This window comes from Ranitomeya variabilis, chromosome 4, assembly GCF_051348905.1.
Source record: "Ranitomeya variabilis isolate aRanVar5 chromosome 4, aRanVar5.hap1, whole genome shotgun sequence".
In the NCBI taxonomy this organism is placed as follows: Eukaryota; Metazoa; Chordata; class Amphibia; order Anura; family Dendrobatidae; genus Ranitomeya; species Ranitomeya variabilis.
This window is the reverse complement of record NC_135235.1, coordinates 402,329,710-402,350,829: the sequence shown is the minus strand read 5'-3', so window position 1 is coordinate 402,350,829 and position 21,120 is coordinate 402,329,710. Positions and strand designations below refer to the sequence as shown.

Genomic DNA, 21,120 nt, shown 5'->3' with positions numbered 1-21,120 from the left:
TGCTATATACTGGTGACCAGGTAGGCTGGTGCTATATACTGGTGACAGGGGAGGCTGGTGCTATATACTGGTGACAAGAGAGGCTGGTGCTATATACTGGTGACGGGAGGTTGGTGCTGCTATTTACTGGTGAAAAGAGGAGGCTGGTGCTGCTTTATACTGGGGAACAGGGGAGGCTGGTTTTGCTATATACTGGGAAACAGGGGAGGCTGAAGCTGCTATATACTGGGGACCCGGGGAGGCTGGTGCTGCTATTTACTGGGGAACAGGGGACGTTGGAGCTGCTATATACTGGGGAACAGGGGAGGCTGGAGCTGCTATATACTGGGGAACAGAGGAGGCTGGAGCTGCTATATACTGGGGAACAGGGGAGGCTGGAGCTGCTATATACTGGGGAACGGGAGGCTGGTGCTGCTATATACTGGGGAACAGGGGAGGCTGGTGCTGCTATATACTGAGGAGGCTGGAGCTGTTGTATACTGGGGAACAGGGGAGGCTGACAGTGATGCATTTTCCCCCCTGGGCCAGTCACCAGGCAGCTGTTCAGGGCCGCCGGAGTATCGGCACTGTACTGTTATGACCCCAATGGCGAGGGTCTCAGAGGTACGTGGAAGTCTGCAGAATACAAAAATCCAGCTCATAGGGCAGTGGTAACTGGGTTGACCATATATCTACTCCTAACGCCAACACTAGAAGTAGCCGGGGATCATTCCTACGTTGATTCTAGATGACACGCTCCAGCCGGAGAATCTAGCTACCCCTAGTAGAGGAAAACAAAAGACCTTTCTTGCCTCCAGAGAAGGGGACCCCAAAGCTGGATAGAAGCCCCCCACAAATAATAACGGTGAGGTAAGAGGAAATGACAAACACAGAAATGAACCAGGTTTAGCACAGAGAGGCCCGCTTACTGATAGCAGAATAAAGAAAGGTAACTTATATGGTCAACAAAAACCCTATCAAAATCCACACTGGAAATTCAAGAACCCCCGAACCGTCTAACGGTCCGGGGGGAGAACACCAGCCCCCTAGAGCTTCCAGCAAAGGTCAGGATATAGATTTGGAACAAGCTGGACAAAAATACAAAACCAAAACAAATAGCAAAAAGCAAAAGGCAGACTTAGCTGATATAACTGGAACCAGGATCAGTAGACAAGAGCACAGCAGACTAGCTCTGATAACTACGTTGCCAGGCATTGAACTGAAGGTCTAGGGAGCTTATATAGCAACACCCCTAACTAACGACCCAGGTGCGGATAAAAGGAATGACAGAAAAACCAGAGTCAAAAAACTAGTAACCACTAGAGGGAGCAAAAAGCAAATTCACAACAGTACCCCCCCCTTAGTGAGGGGTCACCGAACCCTCACCACGACCACCAGGGCGATCAGGATGAGCGGCATGAAAGGCACGAACTAAATCGGCCGCATGAACATCAGAGGCGACCACCCAGGAATTATCCTCCTGACCATAGCCCTTCCACTTGACCAGGTACTGAAGCCTCCGCCTGGAGAGGCGAGAATCCAAGATCTTCTCCACCACGTACTCCAACTCGCCCTCAACCAACACCGGAGCAGGAGGCTCAGCAGAAGGAACTACAGGCACAATGTACCGCCGCAACAAGGACCTATGAAATACATTGTGAATAGCAAACGACACAGGAAGATCCAGACGAAAAGATACAGGATTAAGGATTTCCAATATCTTGTAAGGCCCAATAAAACGAGGTTTAAATTTGGGAGAGGAGACCTTCATAGGAACAAAGCGGGAAGAAAGCCATACCAAATCCCCAACGCGTAGTCGGGGACCCACACCGCGGCGGCGGTTGGCAAAGCGCTGAGCCCTCTCCTGTGACAACTTCAAGTTGTCCACCACATGATTCCAGATCCGCTGCAACCTATCTACCACAGAATCCACCCCAGGACAGTCAGAAGGCTCCACATGACCCGAAGAAAAGCGAGGATGGAAACCAGAGTTGCAGAAAAAAGGCGAAACCAAGGTGGCGGAACTAGCCCGATTATTAAGGGCAAACTCAGCCAACGGCAAGAATGTCACCCAATCGTCCTGATCAGCAGAGACAAAACACCTCAAATAAGCCTCCAAAGTCTGATTGGTTCGCTCCGTCTGTCCATTAGTCTGAGGATGGAAAGCAGACGAAAACGACAAATCAATGCCCATCCTACTACAAAAGGATCGCCAGAACCTAGAAACGAACTGGGATCCTCTGTCTGACACAATATTCTCAGGGATGCCGTGCAAACGAACCACGTTCTGGAAAAACACAGGAACCAGATCGGAAGAGGAAGGCAGCTTAGGCAAAGGAACCAAATGGACCATCTTGGAGAAGCGATCACATATCACCCAGATAACGGACATGCCCTGAGATAGCGGAAGATCAGAAATGAAATCCATGGAGATATGTGTCCAAGGTCTCTTCGGGACAGGCAAGGGCAAGAGCAAACCGCTGGCACGAGAACAGCAAGGCTTAGCTCGAGCACAAGTCCCACAGGACTGCACAAATGACCGCACATCCCTTGACAAGGAAGGCCACCAAAAGGACCTGGCCACCAGACCTCTGGTGCCAAAAATTCCCGGGTGACCTGCCAACACTGAGGAATGAACCTCGGAAATGACTCTGCTGGTCCATTTATCCGGGACAAACAGTCTGTCAGGTGGACAAGACTCAGGCCTATCAGCCTGAAATCTCTGCAACACACGTCGCAGATCCGGAGAAATAGCTGACAAGATAACTCCATCTTTAAGAATACCAACAGGATCAGCGACTCCAGGAGCATCAGGCACAAAGCTCCTAGAAAGAGCATCGGCCTTCACATTCTTTGAACCTGGTAAATACGAGACAACAAAATCAAAGCGGGAGAAAAACAATGACCAGCGGGCCTGTCTCGGATTAAGGCGTTTAGCAGACTCGAGATACATCAAGTTTTTGTGATCAGTCAAGACCACCACACGATGCTTAGCACCCTCGAGCCTGCCTCCAGAGAAGGGGACCCCAAAGCTGGATAGAAGCCCCCCACAAATAATAACGGTGAGGTAAGAGGAAATGACAAACACAGAAATGAACCAGGTTTAGCACAGAGAGGCCCGCTTACTGATAGCAGAATAAAGAAAGGTAACTTATATGGTCAACAAAAACCCTATCAAAATCCACACTGGAAATTCAAGAACCCCCGAACCGTCTAACGGTCCGGGGGGAGAACACCAGCCCCCTAGAGCTTCCAGCAAAGGTCAGGATATAGATTTGGAACAAGCTGGACAAAAATACAAAACCAAAACAAATAGCAAAAAGCAAAAGGCAGACTTAGCTGATATAACTGGAACCAGGATCAGTAGACAAGAGCACAGCAGACTAGCTCTGATAACTACGTTGCCAGGCATTGAACTGAAGGTCTAGGGAGCTTATATAGCAACACCCCTAACTAACGACCCAGGTGCGGATAAAAGGAATGACAGAAAAACCAGAGTCAAAAAACTAGTAACCACTAGAGGGAGCAAAAAGCAAATTCACAACACTGTACTTTTGATTGCGGCCGCCAAAACTTAATTTGAGCGTGGCTGGCAGACTTCTTCCGTCTCTTGGAGACGCGAATACATTTGAATGCATGATATCTGGAACAGAGCAGAGCAGAGCAGTTGGTCCCGTGCCACGGGTTGATGAGATAACGGATGCGGTGTCCACCGCTAGACACACTGGACTAGCGGTGGACACCGCGTCCGTTATCTCTTCCGTTGGTGCCGAAAGACTGTCTTCTTACTACAAATGTGGTTATTCTACCCTTTGTGACCCATAAAACCCATAAGCTCTAAGAGAGGTACATTGATGAAGGTCTAATTTCGACCGAAACGTCTACTGTATGTACTCTTCTCTATAAAATTTTCACTGCATTTCACAACGTGTATGCCAAGTTTATTTCTAAAGAAGATTAGGGATCTGTCATTTGCTGTGTATAGGGAATGGCCCATTGTGTTAGTAGTCCACGAGGGCAGCCGCATGGCATTGTGTGTGTGTGTCTATATGAGTGTGTGTCTATATGAGCGTGTGTCTGTGTGTATGTGTCTGTGTGTGTAGGAGCGTGTGTGTGTATGAGTGTGTAAGGGCTCATACAGTACTCACATGCGAGAAACTCGGGCAAGTCTCACACGTCAATACCCGGCACTGCACCCGCCAATCAGATTGGAGCGTTAGAAATACATGCAGCTGAATGCTCAGATCTGAGTGACGGGTGCAGTGCTGGGTATTGACGTGCGAGACTCCGTCCGAGTTTCTCGCATGTGAGTATGAGCCCTAAGAGTGTGTGTGTGTGTATGAGAGTGTGTGGGTACGTTCCCACGTTCAGTACTCGCTGCGGGTTGGACGCTGCGTACACCAGCTGCGTCCAGATGTTACAGCATAGTGAATGGGATTTCATGAAATCCCATCTCCACTATGCATGCAATGATGCCTCCGGCTTCCCTGCGGAAACACATGTGCAGATAGTCTTTTACGGACTGCAGCATGTCTATTTATCTTGTGGAGATGCTCCATCTCCGCAAGATGAATGTCACCCGTACAATACAGTACAGACCAAAAGTTATCACACACCTTCTCATTTAAAGATTTTTCTGTATTTTCATTAATATGAAAATTGTACATTCACACTGAAGGCATCAAAACCATGAATTAATACATGTGGAATTATATACTTAACAAAAAAGTGTGAAACAACTGAAAATGTGTCTTATATTCTAGGTTCTTCAAAGTAGCCACCTTTTGCTTTGACTGCCTTGCACACTCTTGGCATTCTCTTGATGAGCAAGAATGCATACTCTTGGCATTCTCTTGATGAGCATCAAGAGGTAGTCACCTGGAATGGTTTTCACTTCACAGGTGTGCTCTATCAGGTTTAATAAGTGGGATTTCTTGCCTTATAAATGGGGTTGGGACCATCAGTTGTGTTGTGCAGAAGTCTGGTGGATACACAGACTTAGAATTTGTATTATGGCAAGAAAAAAGCAGCTAAGAAAAGAAAAACGAGACGCCATCATTACTTTAAGAATTGAAGGTCAGTCAGTCCGAAAAATTGGGAAAACTTTGAAAGTGTCCCCAAGTGCAATTGCAAAAACCATCAAGCGCTACAAAGAAACTGGCTCACATGAGGACCGCCCCAGGAAAGGAGGACCAAGAGTCACCTCTGCCTCTGAGGATAAGTTTATCCAAGTCACCAGGCTCAGAAATTACAGGTTAACCCCTTCCCGACCTATGACGCCACGTAGGCGTCATGAAAGTCGGTGCCAATCCGACCCATGACGCTTATGTGGCGTGTTATGGTTTCCAATGGCAAGGAAACATCAGAAGCATAGAATAAACGGACAAGCTCTCGGGTGATGGAAACTAGAGCTGACCGCGATGCTAAACCTACACACCACACTAGAAGTAGCCAGGGGGCATTCCTGCGTTGTCTCTAGATGCCGCGCGCCAGCAGAAGAACTAACTACCCCTGGTAGAAGAAAACACAGTCCTGGCTTGCCTCCAGAGAATGTCCCCACAGGAGATAGCAGCCCCCCACATATAATAACGGTGAGAGCAGATGAAAAGACACACGTAGTATGAAAGCAGATTTTGCACAGAGAGGCCCGCTAACTAAATAGCAGAAAGATACAACAGAGGACTTCGCGGTCAGCTGCAAAACCCTTCAAAACACCATGCTGAAATTACCTTAACTCATGTGACAACTCATGCCACTGGAGTGGTAATTTCAGCCCAACAAGAGCTTCCAGCTGCAGAGATTCACATAAGTGCAAACTGGACAAAACATACAAAAATAGACTTAAGGACTAAAGTGTCCAACTTAGCTGAGCAGAAAACTGGGAGCAGGAACATGCAACAGAATCACTCTGGATACATTGATGGCCAGCATTAGAATGACTGAGGAGCAAGGTTAAATAGGATACTCCCACATCCTAATAGGAACAGGTGAACTGAGAAGGCAAAGCTTGCAGGACACCAGTACCACAAGAGACCACCGGGGGAGCCCACGAACCGAATCACAACAGTACCCCCCCCTTAAGGAGGGGGCACCGAACCCTCACAAGAACCACCAGGGCGATCTGGATGAGCCCTATGAAAGGCACGGACCAAATCAGAAGCATGAACATCAGAAGCTGTAACCCAAGAATTATCCTCTTGACCGTAGCCCTTCCATTTCACCAGATATTGAAGTCTCCGTCTGGAAACACGGGAGTCCAAGATTTTCTCCACCACGTACTCCAATTCACCCTCAACCAGCACAGGAGCAGGAGGCTCAACAGAAGGCACAAGTGGTACCTCATACCTCCGCAATAATGACCGATGGAAGACATTATGGATAATGAGGAGCAAGGTTAAATAGGATACTCCCACATCCTAATAGGAACAGGTGAACTGAGAAGGCAAAGCTTGCAGGACACCAGTACCACAAGAGACCACCGGGGGAGCCCACGAACCGAATCACAACAGTGGCGTCATGGAATGATCGTGTCCCTGCAGATCGGGTGAAAGGGTTAATTCCAATTTCACCCGATCTGCAGGGACAGAGGGAGTGGTACGTTAGCCCAGGGGGGGTGGCTTTGCCCCCACGAGGCTACGATCGCTCTGATTGGCTGTTGAAAGTGAAACTGCCAATCAGAGCGATTTGTAATATTTCACCTAAAAAACTGGTGAAATATTACAATCCAGCCATGGCTGATGCTGCAATATCATCGGCCATGGCTGGAAACACTTATGTACCCCCCCACCACCACCACCACAGATCTCCTCCCCGGTCCTCCGTCCGGTGCTCCGCTCCCCTCCGTTGTCCTGTCTGCTCCCCCGTCCTCCTGCCCGCTCCCCCGTGCTCCGATGCCACCCCCCATCCTCCGATCCACCCCCCATGCTCAGATCCCCCCCCCTCATACTTACCGAGCCTCCCGGTGTCCGTCCGCCTTCTCCATGGGCCCCGCCATCTTCCAAAATGGCGGGCGCATGCGCAGTGCGCCCGCCGAATCTGCCGGCCGGCAGATTCGTTACAGGTATATTTTGATCACTGTGATATAACCTATCACAGTGATCAAAATAAAAAAAATAGTAAATGACCCCCCCCTTTATCACCCCCATAGGTAGGGACAATAATAAAAAAAATAAAATATTTTTTTTTTCTTTTTCCACTAGGGTTAGGGTTAGAACTAGGGTTAGGGGTCGGGTTAGGGGTAGGGTTAGGGGTAGGGTTAGGGTTAGGGCATGTGCACACGGTGCGGATTTGGCTGCGGATCCGCAGCGGATTGGCCGCGGATCCGCAGCGGATTGGCCACGGATCCGCAGCGGATTGACCGCTGCGAATTCGTAGCAGTTTTCCATTAGATTTACAGTACCATGTACACCTATGGAAAACCAAATCCGCTGTGCCCATGGTGCGGAAAATACTGTGTGGAAACGCTGCGTTGTATTTTCCGCAGCATGTCAATTTTGTGCGGATTCCGCAGCGTTTTACACCTGTTCCTCAATAGGAATCCGCAGGTGAAATCCGCACAAAAAAACACTGTAAATCAGCTGTAACTCCGCAGGTAAAACGCAGTGCCTTTTACCTGCGGATTTTTCAAAAATCGTGCGGAATAATCTCACACGAATCCGCAACGTGGGCACATAGCCTTAGGGTTAGGGTTGGAATTAGAGTTAGGGTTGGAATTAGGGCTAGGGTTGGAAATAGGGTTAAGATTAGGCTTGTGGTTAGAGTTACAGATAGGGTTAGGGGTTTGTTGGGGTTACAGTTTTGGTTAGGGTTGGGATTAGGGTTAGGGTTTGGATTAGGGTTAGGATTAGGGTTACGGGTGTGTTGGGGTTAGGGTTGTGGTTAGGGGTGTGTTGGGGTTAGGGTTGTGATTAAGGTTATGGCTACAGTTGGGATTAGGGTTAGGGGTGTGTTGGGGTTAGTGTTGAAGTTAGAATTGAGGGGTTTCCACTGTTTAGGCACATCAGGGGTCTCCAAACGCAACATGGCGCCACCATTGATTCCAGCCAATCTTGCGTTCAAAAAGTCAAATGTTGCTCCCTCCCTTCCAAGCCCCGACATGCGCCCAAACAGTGGTTTACCCCCACATATGGGGTACCAGCGTACTCAGGATAAACTGGGCAACAACTATTGGGGTCCAATTTCTCTGGTTACCCTTGCGAAAATAAAAAATTACTTGCTAAAACATCATTTTTGAGGAAAGAACAATTATTTTTTATTTTCACAACTCTGCGTTATAAACTTCTGTGAAGCACTTGGGGGCTGAACGTGCTCACCACACATCTAGATAAGTTACTTGGGGGGTCTAGTTTCCAAAATGGGGTCACTTGTGGGGGGTTTCTACTGTTTAGGCACATCAGGGGCTCTGCAAATGCAACGTGACGCCCGCAGACCATTCCATCAAAACCTGCATTTCAAAACGTCACTACTTCCCTTCCAAGCCCTGACGTGTGCCCAAGCAGTGGTTTACCCCCACATATGGGGTATCAGCATACTCAGGACAAACTGGGAAACAACTATTGGGGTCTAATTTCTTTTGTTACCCTTGTGAAAATAAAAAATTGCTTGCTAAAACATCATTTTTGAGGAAAGAAAAATGATTTTTTATTTTTAAGGCTCTGCGTTGTAAACTTCTGTGAAGCACTTGGGGGTTGAACGTACTCACCACACATCTAGATAAGTTCCTTGGGGGGTCTAGTTTCCAAAATGGGGTCACTTGTGGGGGGTTTCTACTGTTTAGGCACATCAGAGGCTCTGCAAATGCAACGTGACGCCCGCAGACCATTCCATCAGTCTGCATTTCAAAACGTCACTACTTCCCTTCCAAGCCCTGACGTGTGCCCAAGCAGTGGTTTACCCCCACATATGGGGCATCAGCGTACTCAGAACAAACTGGACAACAACATTTGGGGTCCAATTTCTCCTGTTACTCTTGTGAAAATAAAAAATTACAGGCTAAAAAATAATTTTTGAGGAAAGAAAAATGATTTTTTATTTTCATGGCTCTGCATTATAAACTTCTATGAAGCACTTGGGGGTTTAAAGTGGTCACTGCACATCTAGATTAGTTCCATGGGAGGTCTAGTTTCCAAAATGGGGTCACATGTGGGGGAGCTCCAATGTTTAGGCACACAGGGGCTCTCCAAACGCGACATGGTGTCCGCTAATGATTGGAGCTAATTTTTCATTCAAAAAGTCAAATGACACTCCTTCCCTTCCGATCCCTGCCGCGTGCCCAAACAGTGGTTTACCCCCACATGTGAGGTATCAGTGTACTCAGGAGAAATAGCCTAATAAATTTTAGGATTCATTTTATCCTGTTGCCCATGTGGAAATGAACAAATTGAGGCTAAATGAAATTTTTTGTGAAAAAAAAAGTACTTTTTCATTTTTTTTCGAATCAATTTGTGAAGCACCTGGGGGTTCAAAGTGTTCACTATGCATCTAGATAAGTTCCTTGGGGGGTCTAGTTTCGAAAATAGGGTCACATGTGGGGGAGGTACAATGTTTAGGCGCACAGGGGCTCTCCAAACGCGACATGGTGTCCGCTAACGATTGGAGCTAATTTTTCATTCAAAAGTCAAATGGCGCTCCTTCCCTTCCGAGCCTTGCCGTGTGCACAAACAGTGGTTTGTGACCACATATGAGGTAACGGTGTACTCAGGAGAAATTGTCCAACACATTTTAGGATCCATTTTATCCTGTTGCCCATGTGAAAATGAAAAAATTGAGACTAAAATAAATTTTTTGTGAAAAAAAAGTACTTTTTCATTTTTACGGATCAATTTGTGAAGCACCTGGGGGTTCAAAGTCCTCACTATGCATCTATATAAGCTCCTTGGGGGGTCTAGTTTCCAAAATGGGGTCACTTGTGTGGAAGCTCCAATGTTTAGGCACGCAGGGGCTCTCCAAATGCGACATGGTGTCCGCTAAAGATTGGAGCCAATTTTTCATTGAAAAAGTCAAATGGCGCTCCTTCCCTTCAGAGCCCTGTCGTGCGCCCAGACAGTAGTTCCCCCCACATATGAGGTATTGGCGTATTCAGGACAAATTGTACAATAACTTTTGGGGTCCAGTTTCTCTTTTTACCCTTCGGAAAATAAAAAAATTGTTGCTAAAACATCATTTTTGTGACTAACAAGTTAAATGTTCATTTTTTTATTCCATGTTGCTTCTGCTGCTGTGAAGCACCTGAAGGGTTAATAAACTTCTTGAATGTGGTTTTGAGTACCTTGAGGGGTGCAGTTTTTAGAATGGTGTGACTTTTGGGTATTTTCAGCCATATAGACCCCTCAAACTGACTTCAAATGTGAGGTGGTCCCTAAAAAAATGGTTTTGTAAATTTTGTTGTAAAAATGAGAAATCGCTGGTCAAATTTTAACCCTTATAACTTCCTAGCAAAAAAAAAATTTGTTTCCAAAATTGTGCTGATGTAAAGTAGACATGTGGGTAATGTTATTTATTAACTATTTTGTGTCACATAACTCTCTGGTTTAACAGAATAAAAATTCAAAATTTGAAAATTGCTAAATTTTCAAAATTCTAGCCAAATTTCCATTTTTTTCACAAATAAACGCAAAAATTATTGACCTAAATTTACCACTAACATGAAGCCCAATATGTCACGAAAAAAACAATCTCAGAACCGCTAGGATCCGTTGAAGCGTTACTGAGTTATTACCTCATAAAGGGACACTGGTCAGAATTGCAAAAAACGGGCAGGTCATTAAGGTCAAAATAGGCTGGGTCATGAAGGGGTTAACAGCAGCTCAGATTAGAGAACAGGTCAATGCCACAGAGTTCTAGCAGCAGACACATCTCTACTACAACTGTTAAGAGGAGACTTTGTGCAGCAGGCCTTCATGGTAAAATAGCTGCTAGGAAACCATTGCTAAGGACAGGCAACAAGCAGAAGAGCCTTGTTTGGGCTAAAGAACACAAGAAATGGACATTAGACCAGTGGAAATCTGTGTGCTTTGGTCTGATGAGTCCAAATTTGAGATCTTTGGTTTTCTGCGACAGGCAGAAAAAGTGAATGGATGGACTCTACATGCCTGGTTCCCACCGTGAAGCATGGAGGAGGAGGTGTGATGGTGTGGGGGTGCTATGCTGGTGACACTGTTGGGGATTTTTTCAAAATTGAAGGCATACCGAACTAGCATGGCTACCACAGCATCTTTCAGCGCCATGCTATTCCATCCGGTTTGCGTTTAGTTGGACCATCATTTATTTTTCAACAGGATAATGACCCCAAACACACCTCCAGGCTGTGTAAGGGCTATTTGACCAAAAAGGAGAGTGATGGGGTGCTACGCCAGATGACCTGGCCTTCACAGTCACCAGACCTGAACCCAATCGAGATGGTTTGGGGTAAGCTGGACCGCAGAGTGAAGGCAAAAGGGCCAACAAGTGCTAAGCATCTCTGGGAACACCTTCAAGATTGTTGGAAGACCATTCCCGGTGACTACCTCTTGAAGCTCATCAAGAGAATGCCAAGAGTGTGCAAAGCAGTCATCAAAGCAAAAGGTGGCTACTCTGAAGAACCTGGAATATAAGACATATTTTCAGTAGTTTCACACCTTTTTGTTAAGTATATAATTCCACATGTGTTAATTCATAGTTTTGATGCCTTCAGTGTGAATTTACAATTTTCATAATCATGAAAATACAGAAATATCTTTAAATGAGGTATGTCCAAACTTTTGGTCTATACTGTATATATATATTGTAAGATTGCACTTACTAAGTGTATTGGGGGACACTCACTTGGCACGGGATTCGAGCACGCGGGCACGGTTTTTCACAAAAACAGTCAATGCGGTTTATTAAAGTGTCATAAACCGGGTTATGCACAGTTCATTATAAACATTTCATAGAACACAATAGGCACCAACTGGTGATATTAACTTGCAGCTTTATCTTAGACACTTCATATACGGCTTTGTGTCACAGACACTAAACATGCTGGACCTCTCACTTCGTCCAGTTACCATGGGTGTCCGTACGCCGAACAGTTCACCAATGTCTCTAGTCATATAGCGCCCATGACATTGGGCCATGGTCTCTAAACACGCTGAACCTCACTTCGTTCGGTTACCGTGGGAGACCACACAGTTCATAGACTATCACAAGCACCAACAGTCAATGGTACCTTACAGTCCTGCTCCACCTGCTGACTCCTCGTCAGTCCTCTCTCCTGGGGAAACTGCCTTGCGGGGTTCACCAACTTGCCTGGCTGGCACACATCAGTCAGTCCAGAGCCACCGAAGGACGGTAGCTTCCCCAACACAGACCATCCAGAACCATAGTCTTACTGTGCGCTATTCAGGACGTCCATCCAACATGGGACCGTCCAACACACTGGCATGTGCTCTTCAGGATTCCTACTCCCAGGAGATCCAACACAGATTGTGCTCTTCAGGAAGCCTACTCCCAGGTCCTCCAACACAGGTTGCTCAGTGTGCTTTTCAGGACGTCCATCCCACATGGGACCGTCCAACACACAGGCATGTGACCTGTCCGGGTGCTATTCAGGACGTCTCCAACACCCCAGGCCACCAGGTCCAAAGCCCCACCATGTGCTCTTCAGGATTCCTACTCCCAGGAGATCCAACACATAGGCTCTCCAGGACCTTCCAGTATAGACCATTCAGGTCCACACTCAGCGGCCATACAGGAACCACACAGGAACCATGTGACCCACACCCTGGTCACATTATACACCTGTAACCACTCCCACAGGTGGGAGTGTGTGGGTGTGGCTAGTTTGACCCACCCATCTCTCATAACTAGCCTAGTAAGTCTCCCTTCATAACTATAAAAACTCTTGAGGGACTACAGGTCCCAGAACAAAAATATTTCATCAGACTTACCACGCAGACTCCCTCTGCGACACATATCGGCCACTCACAATTTTGCCAGTCACTGTTTCATCACCATTATAACAACAGACATGCCTCCATGCATATCCCGAGGAGCACACACAGCGCCCTCTAGCTGCCCTCTAGCTGTGTGTGTGTATATATATATATATAGATATATACATGTGTGTGTTTTGAAGAATATTTTGTTTGAAAACAATGTGCAAATGACATAGAGAAGGTAATCTTCTCTGATGAGTCTTATTTTCAGCTTTTCCCAACACCTGGTCATCTAATGGTTAGATGGAGACCTGGAGAGGCGTACAAGCCACGGTGTTTTGCACCCACTGTGGAATTTGGTGGGGGATTGGTGATGATCTGGTGATGCTTCAGCAAGGCTGGAATTGGGCAGACTAATCTTTGCGAAGGACATATGAATTAAGTTGCATACAAGATTATCCTGGAAAAACAGCTGATTCCTTCTGCTCATTCAATGTTCCCCAACTCTGAGGACTGTTTTTTCCAGCAGGACAATGCGCCATACCACACAGCTAGGTCAATGAAGGTGTGGATGAATGACCACCACATCAAATCCTGTCATGGCAGCCCAATCTCCAGACCTGAACCCCAGTGAAAACCTATGGAATGTAATCAAGAGGAAGATGAATAGTCACAAGCCATCGAACAAAGAAGAACTGCTTACATTTTTGTACCAGGAGTGGCATAAGGTCACCCAAAAGCAGCGTGAAAGACTGGTGGAAAGCATGCCAAGACGCATGAAGGCTGTGATTAAAAATCATGGCTATTCCACAAAATATTGATTTCTGAACTCTTCCTGAGTTAAAGCATTAAAATTGTTGTTTATAAATGATTATGAACTATCTATGTTTTGAAGAATATTTCCTTTGAAAATGATGTGTAAATAATTTCTTTATGTAAAAGCTCATGTTAAAATCGCATTGCAGTTGGATAGCAATCGCACTGCATTCTGATGTAAATATAATGCTAGGTGTGAAAAATCTGATTGTACTCGCATAAAAACGCATTACACTCGCATGACACTTGCATAAGGCTATGTGCACAAGTCCGGAATTGCCACGGAAATTTCCACGGCTCCTGCCACGGGTATATCGCATGCGGAATTGGCATGCGTATTCCCGCTAAACACTAGTGTTTTGCAAGCGTTTTTAGCTTGCAGAATGCTACTGTTTTCCAAGCGATCTGTAGCATCGCTTGGAAAACTGATTGACAGGTTGGTCACACTTGTCAAGCATAGTGTTTGACAAGTGTGACCAACTTTTTACTATTGATGCTGCCTATGCAGCATCAATAGTAAAAAGATATAATGTTAAAAATAATTCAAAAATAAAAAATCGTGATATTCTCACCTTCCGACGGCCCCGATCCTCGCGATGCTCCCGGCAACTCCCTTTCCCAGTGATGCCTTGCGACAATAACCCCAGATGACGTAGCATCACGCGAGACTGCTACGTCATCTAGGTCAGTGTTTTTCAACCAGTGTGCCGCGGCACACTAGTGTGCCGCGACACATGGTCGGGTGTGCCGCGGGGAACGGGAGTCAGCTGTTCTCTGTGCCGACTGTCAAGCTGACAGCCGGCACAGAGAAGCTGCAGCGCGCCGGCTCCCGGAGATCAATTGTACTCGCAGACATCTACCAGCTGCGAGTACAATTGAGGCTCTGACTGCCGGGTCAGAGCGACGCCAGCAGCGTGATCAAGTCATGTGATCACGCTGCTGACGTCACTATCCGGCGCGCAGGAGAAAGAAGAGACTTGGTGGTAAGTGCTCCTGTGCTGTGGAGCTGAAGACACCGAAGATTCAGCGTGGGGTGGGTTTATGGGGAGTATGTGGGGGGATTTATTCAGTGTGTGGGGGGATTTATTCAGTGTGTGGGGGGATTTATTCAGTGTGTGGGGGGATTTATTCAGTGTGTGTGGGGGATTTATTCAGTGTGTACGTGGGGGGGGCTGGAATTTATTTAGCATGTGTGGGGCAGGGTGCATTTATTCTGTGGAAGGGGATGGATTTATTCTATCGGAAGGGCAGTGGATATATTCTGTGGGGGTGAGTGGGGAGATGGGGGTGGACACAGTAGCGAGGGGAAAAATGTGTGCTGACAGTACTGGGAGCAACGGTGATGGGATGTGTGAGGACAGTATGGGGAGTCGGGGGAATGTGTGAGGGGGGAATGTGTGAGGAGGAAATATGGAGAGAGCAAAGGGGTATGTTAGCAGGGGGGGGATGTACAGGAGGAGGCTATTAGAAATGTGTGCAGACAGTATGGGGGGATGAAAGTGTGAGTGGACACATAATAGATACTGAGTAGTGTGAGGGTAACAGCCAGGAGGAGACAGTATGCCAAGTAGGAGTAGTGTAATGAAGGGGCACAGTAGAGAGACTGGGCTCTCTATGAGGGACACCGTATGAGAAGGCAGTGTGAAGTATGGAAAAGAGAGAGAGGGTAGTGTGGATGGCATGTACCATAAGAGGGACAGTGAGGGTCATATTATGTGCTGGGAATAAAGTGAGGGGCAATTATTTACTCAGAGGCTCAGCCTAGGGCAGATATTGTTATTCCGGAGCATTATAATAACACTGCTATCTTTAAGGGTGTTGTGTCGGGATGTGCTGCAGAAGACAGGAGAAGATGGAAGTCTGCAGAAACGAGCTCTGCCGGTGGATGAGAAGAGTCATCATGGCATCTGGACAAGGTGAAGATGAAAAGAAAGAGGCGACTCCACAAACAACGTCATCTATCAGGTACCTGGATGTAAATGTGTTTTTTTTTGTGATATTAATTCTCATTTTTATTTGTTAGGAACATTAAAGGGGATGTCCAAGGTTGTGATGAGTCTGCAGTCATACTATGTGACTGCAGACTTCTGAATTCTCACAGTGCACACTGCTATCATAATTCTCTGATGTTGGTGATTTACATACATGCGGTCACGTGCTGACTAGACATGTGTGGCCTCATTCAATGAAAATGAATTGACTGAGGCCGGACACGTCTAGTTAGAATGTGACCAGAAGTATCCAAATCACATACTTGTGCTGTCATGACCGTCCACTCTGGCCACCGGCAAGGGAGAATCCTGAAAGTGTGCAGTGCTTGCGCTGTGAGAATTCAAAAGCCTGCAGTCACATAGAATGACTGCAGACTTTCATCTCAAACCTGGACGCACCATTTTGTGCCATTTTGGTTGGTGGTGTGCCTCGGGATTTTTTAAGTATAAAAAATGTGCCGCGGCTCAAAAAAGGTTGAAAATCACTGATCTAGGTGATTCGTGCAATGCATCCCTGGGAACGGGAGCTGGCGGGAGCATCACTAAGGCCTGGGCTGGATCCGGGGGCTGCCAGAAGGTGAGTATATAACTATTTTTTATTTTAATTCTTTTTTTAAACAGGATATGGTGCCCAGTCTAGCGTTTTTTCTGTGGAAAATGGCTGAAAAAAACGCTAAAAAATGCTAAAAATCCTGAACGTGTGCGCATAACCTTACACTCGTCCGACTCTCCTGCATCAAAATCAGACTGATTTTAAAATCGCTTGTGTGACTCCAGCCTTACTATGATATTCTCTGCTTTAGTTTCGGTGGTGTTCCAGGACAGGGTATCAGCACTCCCTCATATACAGGTTAATGTCGAGAGTCAGCTATGATGAACGAGGTGAGACTTTTTGACAACTGAGGGCACCTAAAGAAGCAAATGTGGAAATCAAAGACAGTATGGAGTAAGCTTCAAATACATACTAGAGAAAGTAGCGCTTTTTGGAAAGGAGTGACCATGCTGTGTGGTGGGACTGCACTGTATACTAGTACTACTAGCAGTACTACTAAGTGTGGCAAGTGCTATCAACCTTTGAGCTCTGAATCATTTTTATTAAGTTATGTTAAACCTGAAGTTTGTCTCAAAGTTTTTTCTATGTATTCTGCTAGAATAAATCACCATGATGATGGGTATGAAGACCAGAACACATGGGGATCTTCTGTTACAATCTCTGGAGGATCTGAAAAAATGGGAATTCAGGAAGTTCAAAGACAAACTCTCAGATTTGCCTTATAGTGATAAATGCTCCATTTCACGTGGACTTTTAGAAGATGCAGATTTTATAGTTACAAAGAACCTTATGATTAAGACTTATGGGGAAGAAGAAGCTTTGCTTGTAGCTCTCCAGGTCTTCAAAATGATCAGTCTTATGGGACCAGCAGAAGAAATTCAGCTGAAGATGTCGCAAAAAGGTACACTCTGCGTACAGTGGTATTTTCTTTAAACAGTTGTATCAGATATGAAAGGAAGATCTGCAAAATCTTTCCAATAGCCTCGTCATATTTTTACATTTTGCATTAGCTTAGTCTTATTACCTTGGATCTTTGCCAAGAATTAGTCTAATGGCTATGGATAGCAATAAATAGGGACAATGTGACTTCCTAGCATGGTGCCCTACAGCCTTCGTCTAGTGTTATACAGGCTTTATCTATTGCTAAATATTCAAAGGATTTCCCTTAGAAGTAGTGATGAGCGAGTGTACTCGTTGTTTGGGTTTTCCCGAGCACGCTCGGGTGACCTCCGAGTATTTGTTAGTGTTCGGAGATTTAGTTTTCATCATCACAGCTGAATGATTTAGAGCTACTAGCCAGGCTGAGTACATGTGGGGATTACCTAGCAACCAGGCAACCCCCACATGTACTCAGGCTGGCTAGTAGCTATAAATTATTCAGCTGTGGCGATGAAAACTAAATCTCCGAACATTAACAAATACTCGGAGGTCACCCTCATCACTACTTAGAAGCAATGTCTCTAGTAGATACTACCTCCATACATACTGCACACAATAGAGCACACCATGATACCTGCAGAAAAAGACATCTGTATATTTCTGTGTAAAATCAGAAGCATAAATAGGTACAGTTAAAGTCACATGTACCTTTATATGTACGTCTATTACTGATTTGTATAAGACAGTCCCATAATGCAAGTGCACCGAATCCTTAGCTTTCCTCCATTCTGTTTTGAACTGTGATTTCTGTTATGCTGTAATGTCTGTTGTCTGTATAAGTCCCCTCTATAAGTTGTAAAGCGCTGCGGAATATGTTGGCGCTATATAAATAAAATTATTATTATTATTATTATTATTATAATTCTGCATCTAGGAAGGGTTCTCAAATGGATCCCTATCTTCACTGTAACACAGTCTCCCAGTCCCACTTTGCAAAGCAGCTAGATTATTCTCCTCTCAAATGTCTTCACACTCTTGGCATTGAACCCTCTGCTTAGCTTCTCACAGCCCTCATGTCATGTCTTCACACCTCTTACCAAATATTTCCACACCCTTTCTGTCTTCTCTACCTCAGTGCAGAGGGACAAGCTTTCTCTTCCAGTTGACAATGGTCCCTACTTACTACTGCTCAAAACTTCAGGAGTTTGATCTATCACCCAACTCTGTAAGTTCCCACTCTCAAAATTGCGCCAAATCTCCTTCTTTAATTAGCTCATCTCTGCTTTATAGAATTGTAGTTGAGTATCCTCACATGCTGTATCCTAGCTAACACCAGGCAGGGTAATGGTCAATCTGAATTGCATGACCCCTTTGTCCAATAACAGCACCATACACACGACTACATTACTGGGCAATACAGCCCAATCACCAGCACACATGCCAAGCAAGCAATATATACATAGAGCCATGAATATAGAGAAAAAAATCCAGTGACACAGAGTAATCCCAAAATATAATATTTTCTTGTATCAAGAGGTATCAAACTATATTGACAAAAAGAACACTAGTCTATGCAGCTGACACATTTCTGAACTGTTCTTTAACTACAATTCACATTGCTACAGAAGCCCACCAATGAGAAAGCTGGTGGGAGGTCACATGACAAGAGACACATGACTCAGCAACAACAGAGATTTGCTTAGCCCTCTCTGGCACTGATGATGGCATCAAGGGCCGTCTCCTCTTGTGTAGAACGCTAGTGTTAACGTTAATACCCATCAAGCTCTTGCATTGGAATTATGTCAGCTCTCTTTCAAAGCGATTCAACACTGTCTAGGGCAATTTTGGTTGAGTGTACAAACACTTACAAATAAGTTAACTGGATACTAATGAAGCCATACCTCTTTGCTTTGTTAAATAATTTTACTACTCCATATTGTTAAGTGGTTTACATTTTCCATCCAACAGTGTTGAAAAATGTCATCAGCATCTTAACCTCAGCCTGTCTAAGGTCCATGGTCCCTCACTTTCTTCAGGTCAGGCAATAAGACCTCCGCTTTTTGTTCTGCCAAAGCCCACTGGTCCCTTTCATTCCCTTCCCTCTGAGCAACTTCCTGCTGTAGCTTCAACTTCTACGCCCATTGTCAGATTTCCTTCAACCTTTGGCTTCAGGAAATAATCCCGGAGATCCCCTTATTCTTTTTTGGTTAGCATTTGTGACCACTCCATCTTGCCAACTGTGACAAGTATAGGTTCTTTAAAGGTTTCCCATCACCTTCATGCCATACTCCCCTGGCCCTGTACACAAACCAGCTATTCTGTTCTCTGCTACAAATTCTTCTCTATTTGCTAGGTGACCCTCTTTATCAGCTCCACAAAGGCCTCCAAAACATGCCAAAACCCTATGTTCAGTCCACCACATCCACCGCTATAGATTCTCACTCTCACCCACCTCATTTCAGAGGAACTAGCTTGTTCCTTCAGGTTACTAAGGTTCCGGCTCTAAGGGGATGCGCACACAACATCTTTATGATGCCAACACACCGGCCAAGGCTTTTTTTAGGGAAAGCTGCTTCTGGAAAATCTGGGGGTTTATTTCCAGAAACTGCTTTGCTGGTGTTTTGCCTTTGTTTTTTTCGGCAGCTCCACCACCAACATCTTATTTTTGTTATTTATACTATAGCAAACAGCTTCTTAGCCTAAGCCGCCCAAATAATGAACATGCTATGTCTTTTAACCCCCTCCCGGTTTCCGAACTCTGAAGCAGTAATGTGCACAGAAACGTCATTTTTACATTCTTTTACATTATATTCAATATTTGTGGTGGTTTTGCAGCACTTTTTCACTTGGTTTTCAGATGAAATCTGACAGAAAAAGATTGTTGTGTGTGCAGCACCCCAGAGTCCTGGTTGTTGCAGTACTGCGGCTCCGCCACTATGGGGAGCTATGGTACGTCTGATTGCACTAAGGAGTTTCTCTGACCAGGTACATTTTCACCACACTTCACACTCCGGCCACCAGGGGGGGTGGTCCTATCTAGTAGGCCACTCCTCACAACTCTGGTAAAACTGGGGGTTGGACAGGAAGACAGGGAGAAGTAGCTGGGAAGAGCTAGTGAGAGGACCTGTCAGGGATGGGGATCCTGGCAGACTCCTCAGAGCAGAACTAACCAGCAAACAACGGGAATACAGAAAAGGAGAATACCAGCAGGGGTTTTGTTGAAAGAGGCAGCACCTTGCTGAGGCGCAAACAATCGGTGGCCGGAATGCCGAGCAAGTAAGAGACTTTAAGTACATTGCAAACCACGGCAGGACAGCTAATTACAGGTTGGCTGTCTCACTTAACACCTAAGCAGACAACGGAGGCAGCTGTGGGAGAGGGGCGACTCTAGAGTCCCGGAAGAACTCCAGGCCTACCCCGTCATACGGGTGCGTCCTACCATATCACCTGGAGGACGGAGAACGAACAGTAGAGACAGAAAGAAACAGTTGTGAGGACTATCCCGGGAGCTCAGCAGGGAAGAACTACAACACACAGCGCTAGAAGGTAGATACTGATTCCCACCTGTGAGGAGAACTCCTGATGTGTCGTTGGACCGGCCGGTCTCTGAAAACCCAGTTAACAGCGCTCTGGACTGAGGTCTCCAACATCTTCAGTAAAGAGGTAAAGAGACTGCAAACTGGTGTCCTCGTTATTTACCGCGACCTGCACCGTTACCACACCACTTATTGCACAGGACGTCCCCCATTGACAGACAGGGCCACGGACCGGGTCTAGCTACCGTGACAACCCCAGGACTGAGACCTAGAGGCCCGGCTCCGGGTACCCCTCGGCCCTGCGGCGGTGTGGGGGCGCTCCAACTTGGCGTCACGAACAGGATTCACTTAAGCCTGAAGAATCAGGTCATGTGTGCCTAGAGACTGTGAGTTATTGTGCTTGGACTGTACTTTATTGAAAAGACTGTGCTGTGCCATTTGCCGCCAAAATTCGCCATTGCCGCGCGCGG

The 21,120-nt window shown here is 46.0% G+C and overlaps 1 protein-coding gene across 5 annotated transcripts in view; it reads left to right on the top strand.

Moving 5' to 3' along the window:
* LOC143764925 (NACHT, LRR and PYD domains-containing protein 3-like) overlaps nucleotides 1-21,120 on the top strand; it is a 178,414-nt gene that overhangs the window by 57,381 nt on the left and 99,913 nt on the right. For all 5 annotated transcript variants that reach the window (XM_077251044.1, XM_077251043.1, XM_077251042.1 and 2 more), the window contains exon 2: nucleotides 16,834-17,136. In XM_077251044.1, coding sequence (XP_077107159.1) covers nucleotides 16,845-17,136 — 292 coding nt within the window. In that variant the 5' untranslated portion in view covers nucleotides 16,834-16,844. The remainder of the gene's footprint in view (nucleotides 1-16,833; nucleotides 17,137-21,120) is intronic.